The sequence below is a fragment of the Alosa alosa genome, chromosome 17 (assembly GCF_017589495.1).
Source record: "Alosa alosa isolate M-15738 ecotype Scorff River chromosome 17, AALO_Geno_1.1, whole genome shotgun sequence".
NCBI lineage: Eukaryota > Metazoa > Chordata > Actinopteri > Clupeiformes > Clupeidae > Alosa > Alosa alosa.
The window spans coordinates 16,764,052-16,786,531 of record NC_063205.1 but is presented as its reverse complement, the minus strand read 5'-3'; the positions used below and the strand labels follow the sequence as shown (position 1 = coordinate 16,786,531).

At 41.9% G+C, this 22,480-nt stretch overlaps 1 protein-coding gene across 1 annotated transcript in view; it reads right to left on the bottom strand.

Annotated features, from left to right (window-relative positions):
- Positions 1-22,480, bottom strand: part of lin7a (lin-7 homolog A (C. elegans)) — a 47,589-nt gene that overhangs the window by 8,386 nt on the left and 16,723 nt on the right. The window contains exons 3-4 of the mRNA XM_048268136.1: positions 9,080-9,151; positions 2,822-3,031 (exon numbers count right to left, since the gene is read on the bottom strand). Of these exons, the coding sequence (XP_048124093.1) occupies positions 2,822-3,031; positions 9,080-9,151 (282 nt within the window). The remainder of the gene's footprint in view (positions 1-2,821; positions 3,032-9,079; positions 9,152-22,480) is intronic.

Sequence of the window (22,480 nt, the reverse complement as noted above, 5' to 3'; positions counted from 1 at the left end):
AGGGATAGAGATGTCTCTGGACTCTCACAATTAAGAAAATGTCATAATCTTATGACACAAACATAAGCAGCCAATTTCAGCTCAGAGCAGCAGACATTATGCAGCTACTTTAGATACAATCAAAGTCTCTTTCTCACTTTGACTTCTTTTCACAGAAAAAATGGAATAAATTTATCGGTGTGACATAATTTTGAAGTTCTGCCACACCTTCCTGTCTGCCAGCAGAGAACCTGTTCCTGTTTTAACCCACAAGTCGCATCGTCATGACAACCATTATTAACAGATTGGTTTTTTGCAACCTGTGCCGAGCCATCCTAGCTAATTAGAACGGGTGACACATTCATTAAAAAGTCTCGCGCCCTTCACAACAGGGCCATTCACTTAGGTATTGCGGATTTGATGATCGCCGGTATTTTTAGGGCTTCTAGCAATTACACAATGCAGTTGCATGACATGATAAGTGAACTCCAATCTGCTGGATGGCAAGTCTCTATGTGTAGAAACACTAATTAGCTTCTTTAACTGATGGCTTCTTTGTCTACTTATCTGGGCGTATTGATTGTAAATCTGTTGATCCAGTGGGATGGAGCTTCCACACAGCTACAGTAGATGGCTGTCAGCTTGATGAACAGTTAACAGCTTGATTAACTGACATCAAATCCGTTCTCCCCCCCACCCTGGACCCCTTCCAGTTTCCATACCGAGCCAAACGGTCCACAGAGGATGCAATCTGCTCTGCCCTCCACCCAGCCCTAACCCACCTGGAAAAAAGAGACTCATATGTGAGATTGCTGTTTATAGACTTCAGTTCTGCATTCAACACCATAATACCACAACAACTCATCTGCAAACTTGACAAACTGGGACTCAGTACCTACCTCTGCAACTGGCTACTGGACTTCCTCTGTCAGAGGCCTCAAGTAGTATGTGTTGGCAACAACATCTCAAGCAGCATCACACTGAGCACGGGGGCCCCCCAAGGCTGCGTGCTCAGTCCGCTGCTCTTCACCCTGCTGACGCATGACTGCACTGCAACCTAAAGCAACAACCACATAGTGAAATTTGCTGACGACACAACTCTGGTGGGTCTCATCACCAAGGGCGACGAGACTCAATACAGGTTGGAGGTCGACCTTCTGACCACGTGGTGCAGGGACAACAACCTTTTGCTGAACGTCAGCAAGACAAAGGAGATTGTTGTTGACTTCCGGAGAGGTCACACCCAACACCTGCCACTGACCATCGACGGTGCTGTGGTGGAGAGAGTGAGCAGCACCAAATTCCTGGGGGTGCACATCAGTGAAGACCTCTCCTGGACCACCAACACTGCATCACTGCCGAAGAAAGCTCAGCGCTGCCTGTAGTTCCTGCGGAATCTCTGGCAAGCAAATGCTCCACCAGCCATCATGACCACATTTTACCGAGGCACCATTGAGAGCATCCTCTCCAGCTGTATCGCTGTGTGGGGCGGAAGCTGCACTGAATACAACAGGAAAGCCCTGCAGCGCATAGTTAACACAGCTGGAAGGATCATTGGTGCTTCACTCCCCTCCCTGAAGGACATTTACACCTCCCACCTCACCCGCAAGGCGACCACAATTGTGAGTGATGCAAGTCCCCCCACTCACAATTTGTTTGATCTACTGCCCTCTGGGAAGAGGTACAGAAGCCTGTGCTCCCGCACCACCAGACTCACCAACAGCTTCATACACCAGGCTGTTAGGATGCTGAACTCTCTCCCCCCTCCACCCTCAGCTACATAACATCCTGGACTTTGGACCCACAATGGCTGCCTTGCACTACTCCACTTGTACACTTGCACACTTTGCAACTTGTTGTTGTCCTGTTGTCCTGAAAACACTTCTGAACACACTTCTGCTGCTCTTACATAACTTGCACCACTACGCCACTTGCATACTTATTATTATTCTGTCAAACAGAACTACTTTAGCCATTTATTGGCCTGACTTTTGCACTATTATATTGACTGTCCACTGTATGCACAATTGCACAATTTCAACCCAAATGTTGCTGCTCTTATTTCTTCATTGTATGTGCCTTCTTATTTACTTTTTATATTGTTTACTTGAGTGTTATGTTTGCCTGTGGACCTAATTGGTAAAATATGTCTTGTCTCCACCGTGTCTTGACATGTGAAGAAATTGACAATAAAGCAGACTTTGACTTTGACTTGATGAATGAATTACATTTGAAAAATCCAAAAATTGAGAAGGCTTCCAACAAACTGAAACATTCATCTGAGTCTGTATTCACAGGTTTATGGATTGATGGAAGGACGGTATCTCATTGCTTAGATGATTTAATGTGAAGCTTTATTTCTTACAGACACACAGAGAGAGGGGATGGGGGGGCATTGCAATAGAATATGCAGTCTATTCTACACAAATCATTACACAAGTTCATTATCTCGATATCGTGGCCATTTCCGGTTTGGGACAACTTGGTGAAAACAAACGTATGGACAACTGAAGTGAATTAAAAAATTAGTATTGAGTGAGTATTTGGCCATTCAGTTGGGTCCTTTTTTTTTCTATGAGCAAGCTGGAAGTTTGTAGGGGGCACTCACTCAATACAGCTGTTGTCCACGTAACTGTACTGCTTTAACACTTTTCTATCAAACTCATTACAATAGTTCTATTACATTTTCAATGAACAAATACAACCGTGCAGTTTTGTTTCCACCGAGTGCTGCCCATAGACTGTGTTTTATGGCGAAAGGAAATGACTCTTGACATACCGTGATGTCGAGAATAACAATATAGTTCCTACTGAAGTGCCTCCCCAAGTGAAATGGCCTTACCACTCCGTTGACAGACAGCAGCTGGTCCCCTCTCTTCAGTCCCCCGTGTCGCTCGGCAACACCCCCGGGGATGATGCGGGAGATATAGATGGGTGAGTTCTGCTCTTTGCCTCCCATTACGTTGAAGCCCAGACCCTCCTCGGTCTTTGGCAGCTCCACCACCCGAGGGTGGGAGTGGCCTTCACTCGCTGCAAAGGCTGCCACTGTCGCCTGCAAGACACACAGAGAGAGAGAGAGAGAGAGAGAGAGAGAGAGAGCAGATGTTCTGTGTTCAGTTCGGTTCTTTTGAGACAAGATCAAAATCACTTGTTTACACACACAGTTTAGAGGGCAAACTGGTGCCTTTCCCTCATGATCTTTACACATCTACCTCAAGCAGTACAGAACACAGAGAGAGCTATAAACTCCATTGTTTATGTTTATATCCCGTTTATGTCAGGATGCTGTGTTTATTATTGCCACCAAGGAGGTTATTTTGTTTTTGTAAGCAGAATTGCAAAAAATGAATAAATAAAAAACACAAATGGCCCGATATTCATGAAACTTTGTGGAAAGGGTTAGCAATGGCCACGGAGGAACTCATTAAATTTTGGAGTGGATCAGCTAGTTCCACTAGTTTACTCTTGCGTTCACTAAGGATTCATCCTGGATGCCTCAGGACTTGCAACAGACTGCAAAATTGTACATCTGATTTTAAAAGAGAAGTACAAGAACACAATCAAAAAATATATTGGTTAAGTACTTAAAAAAAGGACTCCAGGTATCCAGGGTGCGTGTCGTATATTTCCCTGCCCTATCTGAAATTACTGTGTGGGTGAGAGGGGAGGCTGTGGCAGTGGACGTGATGAATGTGCCCAGCTAGGGGATTTTCTGGCTGTGTAAGCACTTGAATAAGTGTTCCCTGTCCCCTACACCGGTTTGCCACCGGGATCTCTCCTGTCCGGTGGCCATTTCTCCCCCAAGGCTCAACACGGCTTGGCTCGATAGGAACAATAGTTCCGTGGAGCAGATCAAGGCATTAGATCTAAAGAGTGGCTATACCTCAGAACATATGCTCTTTGGAGTTGCTCGGAATGGTTGGGTTGGAATATATTATGCTCTTAGGAGCATCTGAAGGCATGGGTTCTAAAGAGTGGTTCTGAGCATATGTTCTTTGGAGTGAAGGTATTGGTTCTAAAGAGGGGCTCGGAACATAGGCTCTCTGTCATGGCTGGAGGTAGGGTATAATGGACACTGGACAGTTTGATCCTACAGAGTATGTCAGGATGTAACCTTGTGGTTCAGAATGTCTAATGACTGACTTAGATCAGCAAAGAGCAAATTACTGTTCCAGGTAGCATTCAAAAAACATCCTCTGTTTTGTTGTTTGTGTGTGTATGAGAGAGAGAGAGAGAGAGAGAGAGAGAGAGAGAGAGAGAGAGAGAGAACCTATTTGTGTGAGCCTGGAAGCTCACATGTTGGAAATCAATATCAGGCTTCAGTCTCAGACTCACAGAGAGTCAAGGGCAGTTCTCTCTACTGATCCCCAGTTGCTGCTACTGGTGTCTGTCAGTTGTCAGTCAGCTTCGCCTCTATTGAGCTCTTTTCATTTCAGGGGGGAAAATAGGAGTACGGAAACAGTACCGGTTTTCTCAGGCTCTGGCTTTTGCTTTTCCCGCAAGTTTTGAGTTTGAACTTTAAAGTCTCCTCTACCGTGTACTCCTCTACCGTGTACCCTTTCTGGGTGACAAACACAGGATTCTCACGGTTCTCTTATCTGTGAACTTTCTCTCACACTTCCTACGTGTGTTAATTAGGTGAACAACACACTAGGCTGGTATTCAGTATGTCTTTCACCCCCACCATTTCATGACTCTGAGTCGACCCCCCTGCACTTCAGTCTAAACAATTCAAGGTGAACTTATTTATGCTTTAGATGCTATCTAGCCACAAAGAGAAGAGAGACATGGTGACTTAAAATATTAACAATATGATTAAAATATGATTAAAATATGATTAAAATATGATTAAAATATGAACAAGCTACAGTTACTGCACTTACATACATCCACATATTCAGATAAAATGTTTGTATGGCATGCTTTCAATCTTTTATAATTTATATCTTACACATGAAAAATACTTGCATTATTGTAAGTGTGTAGTGTCAATACATTGCATTATGGCTTTAAAGACAATACAACCATCTAATACTGTAAAACAATGCAAGTTTATTTATCTTGCAATATCGCACACTTACGCAGGAGCAATTCAACATACTTTACATAAATAAGAAGTAAAGAATAATACTATAAATCATGTGCAATATTGTACCCGGCCTAATATTCATTTGACCCAGCGGAACCAAGAACCATGGAGCTAGCCTTGGTAAAAGGAGCCAATGCTAAAAGCAGTCTCTCATCTCTCCTGAAGGAACGCAATTACAAAACCTGCTGTGGAGGAATGAGAGTCTGAATTGATTCAATTAGAGTGCTACTAAAATGAATGGACTCCCAAAGAGCTCAGTCTCCCGGGTAATACCTCTGGCAAAGCAAGCATGCGCACCAGGAGAACTGGAGCAGAGAGATGGAGGCAGTCTTCGTCTTCTGTGATGTGCGATGTGCGTGTTCAATCAACTGTGATTCGTTCAATCAATTAATCAAGCATTTGATCAGTCAACCAATCACTTCATCGATTGACTGTAAAATCAACCAATCTTGACCATCCAAACTTGACCAAACATTTGATCAGCCAATAAATATGTGTGTGCGTGTGTGTGTGTGTGTGTGTGTGTGTGTGTGTGTATCTGTCTGTCTGTCTGTCTGTCTGTCTATCAATCTCATTTATAAAGTGCTTTTCAAACCAGTGAATGCAGTTCAATGAGGTCCCACAGTGTATGATTGACTTGAATTAATCAGAAGTGATTGGGTATGCCCTAGATCTGCCTGGTAACCATTTCTACCCTCCAAAACTCCCCCCTCAGGCACACCTAATTCACACATCACGGCAGCACCGTGTGGACAGCCGCAGAACTTGCCCCCAGGTTTAGCTAGCACGCTAACTATCTACACCTGAGGGGTAAACACAAGGGTCAGAGAATATGTAGAAGAACGTTTTGGCAGAAGCTCAAAAAATGTCCCTGTCAGCGGCAGACATGGTGGGTGCTTAGGAAACAAGTGTGCATGTGTGTGTGTGTGTGTGTGTGTGTGTGTCTGTGTGTGGGGCCCTTTCTGTAATCCTGTCTTTGTTCTCTTATAGATTAGTTGACAGAGGATACTGCCAGCAACACCAAGGTCATGGGTGCACTACGCACACAACACAGGTTGGTGATACGGGCCAGATAGCGGCTGACTTTGGAAAGCGTCCAGCTTTGATCTGGCGCAGAACTGTTTAAGAGCCAAATGGGAATGCACCCAAATACTGCCATGGTACAGTGAGCCACTTCAGCTAAGGCCTTAGAAAGATGTAAATACAGAGCAGCAGTAATTGTTTAGCTTAATCCCCTCTTAAAAAGTCTTGTATGAGCTCCACAAAAAGGGGAAGGTTTAACCATTTCTGGCAACAAGGTTCTCTAGGCCTGTGAAAGATAACAGAATCTGCCACTTGGTTCTAACTGAAGAACATTCTAGTGTATACTAAATCCATTTACCAAAAGCAGGCATTGTGAAACACAATATAACAAAATAAAACAAAGATCAATTCGGTGCATTGGCTGTGTCTGCCTCCAAGTTTCAAAGCCATTTTTATCTATTGGACATCCACAGCCTCTCTCCCTCTCTCTCTCAGCCACTTAAGATTTCCGATCAGCGATGCGGCGGTCTCATCTCTCTGTCGGGGGCTCTTCCCCTGACGAGCGCCCGCGTACAAGAGGAAGCGGACTCCCCGGAGCGATCCGGAGCTTTTAAAAGGACAGCCGCTCACTCATTTCGCCGGCATCGACCGAAATGGCTCCATCCGCCAGACTCCATCTTAATTGTGAGCGCGACTTATGAGGCTGGTGTTTAATATGCACCATAAGTTGACAGGCCAGCCATTTCAAAGTGTGTCTGAGCGTCTCTTGTGAAGGACAAAGTCAGAGAGGTGATTTGCAACGCCCAGAGCAGTCACAGTAATGCGGATACCTAGGCTTGCCCAATTCTCTAATGATGCCAGCCCTGTTAGCCTACGATATCAAAGTATGATATTATCATTTGACAAGCAATTAACATCCATGCTCCACTGATGTTTTATCTGAACCAAAACACTGCAATGCATTCCTTGCCTAGCATTTAACTGCAGTAGTTCTTAGCTCTTATAAATAGATATACTCTATGTTCACTTCACTAGTAGTAACAGACCTGATTACCATTGAAACACTCTGTGAAATGGCAACTAAGGACATGGATATTCTATTGTATGTTATGATGAAGATTCTAATTATGGACAGATGAATCAGACTTGCATCCCAGGAGACATTTACGACGACAGTGTGGGGACGGATGATGACAGGCTTGGACTAGACTCTACTTAACATTTAAGAGCTCTGTCCTTTTCAAGCTAGACAGAGGGCTATTCATTTATCTGCCTACCTAGTGCTTTCCAAACATGGAGAGAAAATCAGCAAGTTATATCAGGTGTCTCTATGTCCCTTGCTAAACAATGCACTAAAGCATGAATAGTCTCTTCACAATACCATTCTGAATCCCAGGAAAGCATTGTGGCATCTAGCACCATACAAAATGTCAACACATAGCAGCCTGTACATAATGAAAAAAACAGTGTTTGGCTCACATCAGAATTATTTGTATTATGGAGAACATTACAGACTTGATATTTACACCACTGTACCATATTTATATATGTTTTCACACACAGACATAATGAGGGCCAATATTCTGTGCTGATTTTATAATAGGCTAGTTTGGCGGGGCGTCCAGACATTCCTGTGGAGCAGGCAGACTTCTGTCTGTTCATGCTGTGTGTGTGTGTGTCCCTGTGTGCCCGGTGTGTGTGTGTGTGTGTGTGTGTGTGTGTGTGTGTGTGTGTGTGTGTCTGTCTGTCTGTCTGCTCACACTCAGAGTGTGGCGGTGTGTGTAAGCCTGCTCACGTTGTGCTTCATCACCTCACTGTCCTTGCTCTGCCACCGCAGTGGTGTGTGTGTGTTCTGTTCCTGCTGGGGTGACAGGTGTGTGTGTGTGTGTGCTCTGTTCCTGCTGGGGTGACAGGTGTGTGGGTGTGTGTGGTTCTTTGGTGGAGGGGAATTTAATTCCCGAGTTCATCTGCCAGTATACACCTTCACACCCTCATATCACACCACTTATTCTCCCCCCTCTCCCTGCTTCTCTCTCTTCCTCTCCTCCCTATCTCTACTTCTCTCTGCATCTCCCTCTCTTTCTCTCTCTTCCTCTCTGACCCCCCGTCTAGTTTGTGACAGTGACTGAGCTCTGGCTTTTTGGCCGTGTCCTCGAGGCGTTTCCCTTTCCTTCCTCTTGCCTCTTCCTCCTCCTGTTGCAGGCCATCTTACACATTATGACACTACCCACCCCCCCGCTCTCCTCCTTTCTCTCATTTCTCTGGGAGTCTGTCACTCTTCCCTTTGTCTTTGTCATTCCCTCGTTATTCTTCAAGCTTTTCCTCAGCCTCTCTTCCTCCTCTCCCATCTCTGCTCTTTTTTTCCTTTTCAGTTATTTTCTCTCCTTTCTTCTCCCCTCCTATGGTTAACGCTTGATGTCTTTCCCCTTTAACTCCATACTTCTGTTCTGTTCTTCCTCCACAATTTCTGTATCCTTCAATTCTCTCTCTCTCTCTCTCTCTCTCACACACACACACCCTCTTATAACACAACTTATTCCTCCCTCTCTCTTCCCCTCTCTTCCTCTCCCCCCTCGATCTTTCTCTCCTCTTTGCCTCTCTCTCTCTCTTTTCAACACTCTCCTCTGTTCTGGCTCTTGCTCTGAAATGCAGGAACCCTATATTTCCTCTTCTTGGCTCTCACCATCATATATGTACCACCCCTGCTCACACACACACACACACACACACACACACACAACATCCTTAGATGAAATATAAATAGGAATGAGCTATAGGCAGCCCTCACTAGCAGGACTAGAGACTGGGTGTTGTTTGCATGCAGGTCTGCTCAGCGGGTCATTTGTTCACCAACATGTAGCCTTTCCCTTGGTGGAACTGCGAGGAAACATCATGAAAGCCAGTCATGAGGCATCTCCACTAGCACTGAGCAGCACTCGTGAATGAGAATAAGCCCGACTGGCGTTACAACGTTTCCATCAAACCTACCTTTGCTGTGGCTCGCGCTTGGTATTCTGGACAGCCATTCACTGTTATTGTTTCATGCATATACTGATACACCTGTGACAGAAAGGGCAAATGAGAGAGAGAATCAGAGAAAAAGGGAAAAGGAGAGAGAGAAAGAGGGGAGAGACGAAAAGAAAGAGGTCAGTTAATGATCAGATGAATTTCATGGCTCTATTCTGAATTAAGCATGTTGATACTGTGTCTAGAGAGCAGGTACTGTGCATTTTAACACACTGCACACACTGTGGTCAATTTATATTGTGTGTTTAATGACTGCAACTGACTGTAAGGCACTCTGTGAGTCTGTAGTAATAGCCTGGAACCACTGGCTAGCAGGTAAACAAAATGTTTATTAAACTAAATGGACTGAATAACTCTCTGGCAAGGGTTCTAGAATGTTCCACATGTTCCTCATTAAAGAGCCATTACTTTGTAGTCCCCTCCAGAAATTCATATGCATCACTAGAAGACAGATTTTGTGTGTGCGCGCCCGCATGTGTGTGTGTGTGTGTGTGTGTGTGTGTGTGTGTGTATGAGAGAGAGTGTGTGAGAAAAAAGCAGAGCAAGACCTCTCCCAAACTTTGTTTATGAAATATAAATCACACCCAGAAGCTTTGTTTACCTGCTCTTTGACTCGGTGATTCTACCCTCTGTAATCACATCTACCTGTGATTACAGAGGCCCCTGTGCTGACAACCTCCAGTTGGTTGCCCTCCATGTAATATTTGTTTACTTTTCACGTCAAAGAGCTACCATTTTAAGTATAAGTATATAAGTATACTTTTCACGTCAAGGAGCTACCATTTTAAGTATAAGTATGTAAGTATACTTTTTTGATCCTGTGAGGGAAATTTGGTCTCTGCATTTAACCCAATCGGTGAATTAGTGAAACACAAACAAGCACACAGTGAACACACAGTGAGGTGAAGCACACACTAATCCCGGCGCAGTGAGCTGCCTGCTACAACGGCTTTCGAGGGGAGCAGTGGGGGTTAGGTGCCTTGCTCAAGGGCACTTCAGCCGCGGCCCACTGGTCGGGGCTCGAACCGGCAACCCTCCAGAGTGCTAACCAGTGGGCCATGGCTGCCCCATTTTGGCTCTAGCAGAGACCCTGTCACTGGTAATTGTGTAGCCATCACCGCTCCCTGTGTTCAGAATTATGGCCATTGAGTTGGCAGTGAATCAATGCTTCAGCCCATAGACTAAAATGAAACCAGAATAATTAGATCCAATATGAAGGTCCCACATAACCTCACTAAATCACCTTTACCAAAGATTCTATAGTTAACTAAGATGAATCATAAGACGATTCACCAATGGAACGAAATGGCACTAGTTCCGGACTCCTAAATAGGCGTGTCAAAACATAAACTTTTCTCTGAATAAGCAATAATAACATATACATATAATTTTGTATACTATTTTACAGACATTGTTTGTGTGTGATGCCAATGAAACACTCTTTCGGACACGGAATGAATAATTTCATTTTGCCCCGTTAACCCAGCTAGCTAGCTAACGTTAGCACAGTAAACGGAAAGTGAATGGGAATGTTCGTTGGAACTTTGGTTAAACTTATATATTGTTGCAAACAAACCTGAAGTAACATATGTTCAGCAACTTTGTGGTAGTCTACTAGTTCTAGCAAAAAATATGTTAGGTTAGTTTATCAACCATCTCTGAGTTTAGAGCCTCTGAGAACAGGTGGCTGTGCACCAGAGCTTTGAGGGAGACAGTGACAGATCCACTTAACAAAGCTATTTTTGTCTTTATTTGTTTCGTTGGAAAATACAATTTCAATGTCGGAATGTTAGGGAGACATGTGGCTTCTAGAAAATGGGTTCAAAACTTACATCGCTGAATGTAGGGCTAAAGGGATTGGTCATATTCATTGAAAATGTTCATTTCTCCCATAGGAATACATAGACACTGGACCTCCCGCTAGACTCCTAAATGGGCGTGACAGCTTCGAACCCCACGTCACAACGTGCCAGAATTTACCCTCTCGCTTTATCAACCGTCTCTGCCTTTACTATAGACCTCTCCAGAATAAGTCCCGCCTCCGTAACTTCCGTATCCATCCAACTTCCTGGCGTCGATTGTCTATGGGAAATAACATGGCGTTTCGAAATATCATACCGGTAAAACATCTGTAGGTAGCGAAGTAGAAAAAGCTTGTGGGCAGATTGGCCTACACACTTCTGCCATCTAGTTTCCACTGGATTTTTTGATTGTCGGTTTCGATGGCAGAAGTGTGTAGGCCAATCTGCCCAGCAGCTTTTTCTACTTTGTCACCTACAGAGTTTGACAGGTACATTCTTTCAAAACGCCATGTTATTTCCCATAGACAATCGAAGTTAGGAGGCGGGACTTATTCTGGAGAGGTCTATTAAGGTTTTGCTTGTGACGTTTTAATCACGTGATTCTTTGTTTACATCGCCTCCTGGTAGGCAAGGAACGCATTGAACCTTCGTTGCCTACCGTTGTCCCTCGGTCACTAATCAGTATTTTTTACGTGCCAACATGTCAGACATCGACGTTAATGATGACAGAACGTTAACCCATTTAACATTTGATAGCCTGTCACGGGAACGTTATTTTGCTAAAATTGCCTTAATTGGGGGTGTTGATCCGTACACCACACCAGTTGATGGTATGGTGGCTTTAACAGCGGCAGTCAGATACCCAAATGTGGAGTACCACGATGTGTATCATTATTTAGTGAACACGCCCTCCCCATACACAGGAGCAGACTTGAAAGCATACAAGTCCCTTGACACGTTTAATTTCGTGATCAATGGATGGGTGAGAAATATACTAGTCCAAGAAACAGCTGATGACATATTCGCCACAACAGCATCGGTAAGTAGCCTACTTACCATTATGCTATTGTTTCACTTAACCGTCACTTGCTCAGTGGGTTTGCTGTTTTCTTCTTTTAGTAAGGACTGTGTAGGCTAACTTGTCTAGGTCTGATCCAACACACATAGATCTGTAGGCTAATCAGTTGTGTATCTCGGTAGGGAGAACCGGTATCATACAATTGTAATAACCTTAGGCTACAAATGTAACAGTAACGTTAGGCGTAGTAACGTGGTGTAGTTATGGAAACGTAATTAGTCTAGACACATCGATACAATCTTACAGCCATCCAAATAGAAGAATGGTCAAGAATAAATACGACCACAGATATTAAGCAAAAAAAAGTGCAAAATCTAGCGTGTAGCCTAGGCCTAATTCTTTTTAAAACCAAGATGTTTGTTTCATGAAAACACTTCCCAAGGATGTGAAATTTGTGCTTCGCGAAATTTGTGTTTGTGGACTTCAATCACATATATATATCATTCATATCTTAAAGTCCCTCTGTTACAAGTTTGTGCTTTGCGAAATTTGTGTTTGTGGACTTCAATCACATATATATATCATTCATATCTTAAAGTCCCTCTGTTACAAGTTAACATGAGTGCCATTTGATATATTTAATCACAGCAAATGCGTAAATGAAAATAAAAACATTGTGCGGGTTAGTTGTAACACCCGTCTCTATGGCAAAAGTAAACATGTAGCTAGGCTAGGACTCCTTTCTGGGCGAATTTCACAGCTCTTAAGTCTATCGTCTTTGTAAATCGAGTTTGAACCGAGAAAATAAGTGTTACGATTGTAGCCTACTGGTTCTCCCCTAGTGCAACCTGGGTGTTAGGCTACTGAGGCCTAGCCTACATGTAAATTGTTAAGCTCATAATAAGATCTTGTAGGCATAGGTCTATGTGTGTGTGATGTGATAAGGAATTTGGACAAATATTCTTTTATTTTGATATCAGATGACTGATAAGTTGCACATAGCCTAATTGATATATATCTCAACAGGTATTCCATTCACAGTCTTTGAATAAGGAGCCTTTGAAAGCGTGGCTGGCAGCGAAAATGGATGGCACTATTATTACAGCCCACTGCACGTGTAAAGCTGGACTAAGCGAAGCATGCTCACATACTGCAGCTGTCGCTTTTGCCCTGTATGTTTATGCGAAGTCCAAGCAGGATGTCGGTGTCACTCAGTTGCCTTGTTCATGGTTGGGGAACTCATCTACAAAGGAAAGTCCGGCCCAGTATGCTACCCTGGCCGTTATTGATTTTACTCGCCCTGCAAAGAGGTTGACATCTGTCCTTCATGTGCAGCAAGGTCCAACCAGACGGGCACCATTTCAGAGAAACCCAATTTTAGCACCAAGTCAGATTGAGAAAGCAGAATTCTACAGAAGTCTACATTCATCCAACCCAACTGCTGCACTTCTCTCCATTCTTCCTACATACTGTGAGGCATTCATACCCAAATCACACTCCATCCCAAAGCCACTCTCATCACTATACAATGCAGAGAATCTGCAGAAAGACTACAATCAACTCCTGGAAGAGAGTAACAAGATTCTTTGTGGAGATCTGCTGAATATCACTGAAGAACAGGTAGTGTTAATTTTGTCACCTATTTTTAATTTAGTCTTAGTCTTGTGACTAAATGTCCTTTTTAGTCTGTCATATTTAGTCATTCAAATATCATTTTTGCTAGTCAAGTTTTAGTCGACTAAAAGTCTCATCATTATAGTCTAGTTTTAGTCAAAAGAAAACTAAAGGTATATTAGTCTTAGTCAGTTTTAGTCAACACATTTAGTCTTTTTTTTTATAACAAATTATTTCTGATAATTCCTGTCAGAAAATTTGTTTCACACATCTCAATTTTCCAACAATATTGTGTGTCCACAGGGCTACTCGTCTGTTATAATTACTCATTCTGATTTTTGACTGGACCACTGTCATATTCGTAGACCAGTGTTTCTCAAAGTGTGGTCCGGGGATCACTGGTGGTCCGCAAGCTATCGCAAGTAGTCCGCGAGCAGATGTGGTAAAATATAATATATAGGAGTTGTTTGCAATATTAAACCAACTTGTATAAAAAAAAACAGTTCTGCAACACTGTCTATGTAAGATATGCCAGTTTAAATCATACAGTATGAATCCACACAATAAGCAAAGTGCAAAGACAATAAAGCAAGGTGGTTCAGTGTGTAGGCCTATTGTGTAGACTAATTATAGGCTACTGTTGAAGTAGGTCTAATCTTTTTTTTTTTTTTAGCTAGGGTTAGTTAAGTGGTCCTGAAACTGAAAAGGTTTGAGAAACACAGTCATAGGCCAAAGTATTAATGTTTTACTCCACCTCGCTAGATGGCTTATATCGCCTAAACACAACACATTCCCCAAACAGACTCTCCCTCTTAGCCATAGCTAACTTGCTAGCTTAACTTTCCATATTAGCTTACTTGCTAGCAAACTTTGCATCATCAGTCTAACTAGTTAAATAGTTGACATTACATGATGAACATTTTCGTATGGACATTCTGGGGGATGTTAATTTGTATGAGAGAAGCTTCAACTTCTGGGTATGTAGCATTGTGGCATAAAGCTTAGGTAGTTAGCTTGCTAACTCTGGCAAAAATCTCCAGTGTTCTTGTTCCATGTAGTTTCGTGTTGCAGCCACAGGGTTGCAGCAACAGCACGTAGACTAGCCTACAGGAAAGCTGTTGCGTATGAACTCATTCGGAATATTTTGAAAACATAACAGCTAGATATTCTGTCTTCTCATTTTGTAGACGAAAATGAAGAGAGATTTTATCTTAGTTTTTATTTCATGCAAAACATTTTAGTCTCGTCTTTTTTCGTCAACAATAATGCATCTTAAGATAGTCTTAGTCAGTGTTTCAGGACATTACTGCCGTCTCGTCATCGTCTCGTCTTAGTCATGAAAAAAAAAGGTCGTTGACGAACATATTTCCTCTTGTCTAGTCTGACGAAATTAACACTAGCCTATTTTAATATTTAGCATTTTCCAGTTGTAACCGTTATTGTATGTACTTTAATGAAGACATACAGTGGGTCCCATTTAGCAGTGGCCACTTCATTCATACTTTCTGTGATTCACGCAGCTGCATGAAAGGTATTACAACCTATAACGTACAACATATTGCAACTTAAAATGTATTACAACTTATAACATACAACTTACAACGTATTACTTGAGGTTGTTTGGGTCATTGCAGCTTCACTGGGGAAATATAAATAAGAGACGCGTGATTCACGCGTGAAACCGGAAAATTCCAAGTGGTACCCACTGTATGAAAATGAAATCATGTATGTTTCAGGTAAACATCATCATAGACAGCACCAGAGATCAGTACAAGTCAAAGGTGTGGTTTGGCCAGAGGTGTGGGAGAGTCACAGCATCTGTCTGTAAAGCTGTTGTCAAGTCTGATGTGTATAACCCACCAAAATCACTGATCAAGTCCATCTGTTACCCTGGGAACACTAATTTTTCAACTAAAGAAACTAGGCAAGATGTCTTCAGTATATTGTGGAAACTTATTTATTAAGGTTACTTATGTACATTATGATTGGTTCACAGTTATACATAGCAAAGAACACATTATTAATTAAGAATGATTTAATTTGCTTTCCACAGGTGGGGAAAAGAGAATGAATCAGTTGCTCGGCAGGTCTACAGTCAGCTTTATGCTGGTAACCACGAAGACTTCACTGTCACAGAGACTGGGTTGCACATCAGCACGACTCACCCATTCATTGGTGCCAGTCCAGATGGTTTGATAGCATGTGGATGCCACGGAGAAGGTGTCCTGGAAATAAAGTGCCCTATTACAGCCAAGTGTAGCAGGCTTAGAGATCTTGTACAGAGGTCTGATTTCTGTTTGACAGAGACAGACGGGATAGTACACCTCAAGAGAGACCACACATACTACTATCAAGTACAGTGTCAGTTGATGGTGACACAACGGTCATATGCCGACTTCATTATTTGGACCCCACAAGAATTCTACACTGAAAGAATAATGCCTGATCTCCAATTGCACTCCACCATCATTGAGAAAGCTAAAATATTCTTCCAAAGCTGCATTCTTCCAGAGATTCTAGGCAAATGGTTCACTCGTGCTGCACCTACTGATACAAAACTCCCCAAAGCGTCAAGCTATACCAACAGAGTTTGGTGTTTCTGCCGTAAACCTCTTTCCGACAATATGGTGATTTGTCAATATAAAAATTGTAAGATTGTGCAATTCCATGTGTCATGCTTGAGACTGAAGAATGCACCCAAAAGAAAATGGTTTTGTTCAGATTGCAAAGTTCTGCTGAACAAACAAAAAACAGAAATATAAAGGTGCACAAATAAACTATTTTCATTTCAATATTCAAAGACCCGTATTTTATTGATCAAATGGAACTATAGATTTACACATATTAACTAAGGCACAAGATACATGAACAATTTTATCAAGCGAAGTAACATTATATACAGTGTCTGTCTGTAACAATGTGATTGGAATGATAGTTTCAAGGATGGTATATTTTTGTCTGGTCAAGCCAATTACTCTCTCAACATGTATTCGAACTTTTGATATGTTTCTTGATTTCTCAATGTCTTCAGATGATAGCTGTGTTTTTCCTTTTGTAAAAACGGGAATGATCAATTTGGCCCCATACAATGCAAATGTATCTTTCAGATCAAACCCTCGGTCTGCCAGAACTACATCTCCTGGATTCAATTTGGCAAGGTATCCTGAGTGTTCTGTGATGTATTTATCACTTGCTCTACCACCATAACCTCTGGAAATGAATTAAATGGTCCCCTGTGGGGTGATGCTGATGAAATATTTAGCAGTGTTGTGGTGTTTGTAATTAGAGTAGGTTTGAGCCCTGGCCTGTAGACTAGATGCTCTCTCAACAAAAATTTCAAAACAGTCAATCACTGATGTACATTTTGGGAATGTGACACGGAAAGAAGTTGGTAGTGTTTTCCTCAATTCTTCGCGATCAGGCCACACAATCATGAGGGGAACTAGTTTGACATATAGTGCATTAATTACATTGTTGAATGTTCTTGATATGGTGGAAGTGCTGACGCCTAGAATGAAAGCCAAAAATTGTGTGTGTAGGTTAAATCTGAGTCGCATCATGGTCATCAGGAGTTGTTGGAATGGACTAAGAATATTTACATTTCCTAGGTGACTGCCAATAAGTGTGAGCATAGTCAACAAACATTGGTAGTTTGGCAGACCAGTCAGCAATTTAACCTTGCCCTCATTGGCCCTGAATGTGTCCTCCTGTAGTGACAGTCTGGCAATATCCTCCTTGATTTTTAAATTCTCGGAACGAAGAGCTTGACACTCTCGATCCAGTTCATCCATGTATTCCATGTCAATGTCTGTTTGAGTAGACACACCGTTTGTGCTGGGATTTGGTGCAGGCTGTGTGTCTAGCTGTGTCTCTAACTCATCATCCAGCTCTGGCGCAGAGTCTGTGTCCTTGTCAGAGTCATATGTGGATAGTAGTAAAAGGGTTTGGGCAGCGGCTGTCCTCTCCCTACCTAGAATGACAATTATTACATTATATTTATTTATTTATGATAGATACTTATTATGATATATAGGCCTATATATTACTTATTTATTTAAATATTACATTATATTTATGTATTTAATTAACTATTTATATATGTATATGTATATGTTCTGCCTTCTAAAAATGCATCTTATTTGTAATTCTGATAGCCTTATTTTACATTTCTTTACATATGCTTCCACCTTGCGGTCATTTTGGGTAACTGAATAGTAGTAGGACTAAGTACTATTCCTGTGTTTACTTCTTGGTTCAGTCTACCACGAGTTTATCACGGATGAACACGGTCTCAGAAAATCCCTTCTAATTCTTGGACTTTGATTTTCGTACTTCTGTAACTTGGCTACGTATTTTGTGCATACTTTAGTTAGATAAATGATGCTAGCTCTCGTTGGTATTCCGAGTCACGTTAAGAATGAGTTAGGCTAGCGATCTCTGTGTTTTGAAGCTATGCTGTTTGCATGTGTAATATGTCGAATGTATCCTTATGTAGCCTACCTTTTTGGTATTCTTGTACAGTTTGTACTGTAGTTTTGAGTGAAAGTGAAGTATTGTTGAAAACTTAAGTAAACACAATAACAGTCAAGCATTGCCATTTCATTGAAAAACTTCTGAAAAACAGTGTTAGCTAGCTGTCTTGTTCTGCCTGCTGGTAACGTAGTAGGAGGGCAGCATAATATATTCTCAGCAGATAACTCATTCACTAAGCCATTCACCTTCACATTTGTTTTTCTTTGCTACCATTCTGCGTGCATAACCTTCCATCGCCTGCGCCCGTTTCCTCTTAACTGGTGATGACACATATTGGAATATGGAAGGCACATAATCTGGCGATAGTGGGTCATCACATTTCTCTGAAACAAAAGCAATAAAGATGTTATTTTAAAAAAAAGTTATGCTACTGATCACAAATTGAGTTGATCGTTGATCTACTCAGATCTAACAGATCTAAGATGGTTATCCTTAGGTTGGCAAGCGTGCATGATTTAGCAGATGCTTTTGTCTAAAGCACCTAGCAAATAAAAACATATAGAAGCTAGCCTAACTTAGAATAGCTAAAACATTAACAGTGAACAGTTTTAAAATGTTGGTAAGACTGCATTAACGAAATTACCAATAATAAACAATAATGGCAATGCAATATCAACGATTACAGCCTGATGAAAAATCAATAGATCCGAAGTCACAAACAGATAGGCTACACTTCCGATTAGATCTAGGCTATTTTCTGACAAGTACCATCAACATACAGTAGGCTAGGGACATACGTTCGTCTTGACTTACCTTTTATAAAGTGGTCGCTGCAGACGCGATGCCCATCTTGGATATTGTAGCCTACACGCTTCACAGCTGTTATCCATCTCGCTCGGCGATTAGGATCTAATGGAAAACGATGAAACGATTTCCCGTCGCCTTTTTTCTTCCTATTGTAGCAACCAACTGCTACGCAAGTGGTCGGCATCTCTCAGTCAGTGTTTTGATAATAAAATTCAATTTTGAAGATATTTGTAACCATAGTAACTACAGTAGGCCCATGTGTAACATATGTAACCCGCTGTATGTCTACCGCTCTGCCTACCACGCTTGCCTACCAGTCCAGTTGTAAACAAACGGTCACATGACAATTATGACGTAGGTGCAAAACCTTAATACCCTATTAAGGCCCTAGCATTTTCCCGCTCAATATAGCTTGTCCTGATCTCCCATGACAACAATGGTTCCGACATAGAGCGAAAAGAACTCCAATAATGCCATCATGTTTGAACAGAGCTATAGCAGCAAAACGCACCTAATCATCTCAGTTTCATAACAAATGAAGATACAGGGATCCTGAAGCACAAAACTAGCTTTTACTAGTTGTTGACAAAAGCAGGTTATACAATGTATAGTTTCCTAGAGCAGTATCTGGTTTGTGGGTGTTGGTAATACACATATTGTTAAGTAGATTGTACCACGTTTGCCACTTTGTTCCAATCAAAATGTTTTGATTAGACATGAACAATTGCACATATACATAACAGAGTAAACTTTCCAATTCCATTAAACCTGAAACAATAACAGGTTGGGTGGGGGTTACACTTAATAATGTCAGGAGCTCTCAAAACATTTCCATATTCATATAGACAGTGGATTTACATCTTGACAGTCATAAGATACAGAGAATTTGATACCACTCCCGAGGCACACAATGTACTCCGATAATTGCATTGGAGATTCACATGCATAACAATAAAGGTCAGGCTATTTCAGTCAGCAACACTTTAAACTGCATGTACAATCCAGCTGAAGCCTAAGTTGGATTTATGACTCTCCACTGAATTATTCAATAGGCAATCAAATTACATCTCAGGAAAAATGCCTGTTTAAAACAACAAGTCTCACTTTGTTTTCTTGGTGTAATGATGTGTTTAAATTGCATTAGGACAATGAAATGAAACCTAATGAACTCTGAGTTCATTAGCAGTCATTACGAGGCTCGCCATTTCATTGATTAAGTGTCCTACCAACTCACAATACATTTCAGCATAATAATGATTTTACCAATGTATAAACACCGACCAAACATGGCCAAATTAATTCATTCACTCACATTTATTTTTACAAATAGTTGTAAGTTCCTATCCCTAATCATAAATCTATGACTCTAAGTCTACATTTATCTGGTAATAATAAGACGTATTAATATAAAGGGTACTTGTAGGGTACTACAAGCATCATTTAAAGATACTTTAAGGCACTGACATGGATTGCTTGGCATTGACTCTGGAGAGACATTGTGATTTGCTATTAAGTTTAATGAGGAGAAATCAACAGCAAATGGTACAGAGTGCTATAATCTCAGAGACTGTAATAGCAGGGGCCTGGTGTGTGAATGCTAATTGCAAAAAAACTGAGAGCATTTATGCTTAAAACAAGATGTGCTTATAAAAAAATCTTATCTCGCTGAGAGTATTGTGTGTGTGTTTTTTTTGCTGCTGTTTTAACAGTACTCAGACGCCAAGGCATAAACATGGCCATAATGGATGAGAGGGGCGAAGAGGAAGCTGTTGATTGGGAGTGAAACATGGAGGGGTGGTGTGTGTGTGTGTGTGTGAGTGAGAGAGAGAGAGAGAGAAAGAGAGAGAGGAAGAGAGAGAGAAAGCTATGAGTGCCTGCGCGTAGACTCCTGGGATAGCTCTCGTGGCAGCAGCCGCATCCTCAGGGCTTCCTCTTTCCTTCCCCTCATTCACTCTCTCAGTCTTTCCTTCCCCTCCCTCCCTCCCTCTCTCCCTGTGTTTTTTCTCTCTTGTGGCGTGCCATGCAGCATTGCCCTGCTCTCTTGCTCTCTCTCCCTCTTCCTCTCTCCTCCCTCCTGTGCTATACTGTTTCACACTTGACCTTTTTTTCTCTTGTATAGACCCTTTCAACAATAAAAACAAAAACAATGCTTGAACGTTCTATTTGGGCCCCAATCTACTTCCTCTGCATTAAGATAACATGGAATGTTAAAAAGGAAGTCTTGTGGGGCCAACTATGATGCTGATAATGGAACTCTCTTGAAAGGGTCTATAGGCCTTTTATCTCCTGATCCTTCCATCTTCTCTCTTCCTCTTCCTCTCGTGCTGTGCCATCTGTGGAAAAATGCTCCACTCATCTTCTGCACAGCACTCCTGTACTGCACCTGCAGCAACTCTTTCACATTTCACCTCTGTTATTTTCTCTCTGTTGTGTTTCTTCCTCTCTCTCTCTAACTCTCTATTGTGTTAGTCTCTCTCTCACTTTCTCTAGATTCTCATATGCTTGGGCTCTCTATCTGCCCCCTTCTTCCTTCTTTCTTTTTTCTCTCTCTCCCCACTCTCCATATTCACTCCCTCTCTCTCGCTTTCTCTTATTCTCTTGCTACCCCATCCCTCTCTCATTCCGTCTCCCTCTCCCTCTCCCTCTCTCCCCCCACCCTCTCCTGTGAGTGTTTCTCCCTGAGGGGGCACTCTTGCTGCTCTCTGGATCGGTGGCTCTTGGCCATAGTGTGCTTTCATTAACCCAGATCTATTTCAGCAGTCAGGAGCACTGAGGCAGTGCCACTGTACGTGTGTGTGTGTGTGTGTGTGTGTGTGTGTGTGTGTGTGTATGTATGTGTCTGAATATGCAACTGTGTAAGTCTACAATTGAGCCAGTCAGTGTGTGGATTAGTGCTGCCGCGACTTAGTCGACCATGAAAATTAGTCGACGGCAATTTTTTCAGTCGAAGAATCGTTTTACTATTGACCGACTATTTATTTTTGGTCTCAAACGGCTCACTTTAATGTTATATTAACTCTATGTTATTAACTCTTGAAAAGTACTGTCTTTGGATGGCAGTCATGTTTTAAACCCTGCTATGCACGCAAACTGTTAACGCCAGCAGCAAAGTTGCGTGCCTGCCTGCTTTCAGCGCAATTCATTATTAGGCAGAGCTAAGTGGGGGAAGCTAAGCTAGTAGGTTACGCGGAGTGAAATTATTCCCGGGGCTTCATCTGATAATTTGCTGCGCAATTGATCAAGGAACCGCGGACCGACAGAAAAAGAAAACGTTTCTGCAATCAGTAGGAAATACTTGCTAATTTGGTGTCATCAAACATAGAGGCATACAATTAAATGGTGGTATGAGCGTTCATTCAATGTGCGAGAGAAACTGAAACCACTTGATAACGTTGGTAGCAAAGCTCCAATTCATCCTATTGGAAGGCTATTTAATTATGAAACTACATTTAATAGAACAATGCGGATTTATGCAACTTCCATAAAAACAGAGCACAGCCTATAATACACTATCTAGAGTATTGTATAGCCATTTGAATAACGTGGCCAAAAGCTTGTGGCATAATTAAATATGTCAATATTCTTTCCATTTGCCTACCAGTGTATGATGCTTGCATGAGGGAAACATCCCAAAACGATGACACTCAT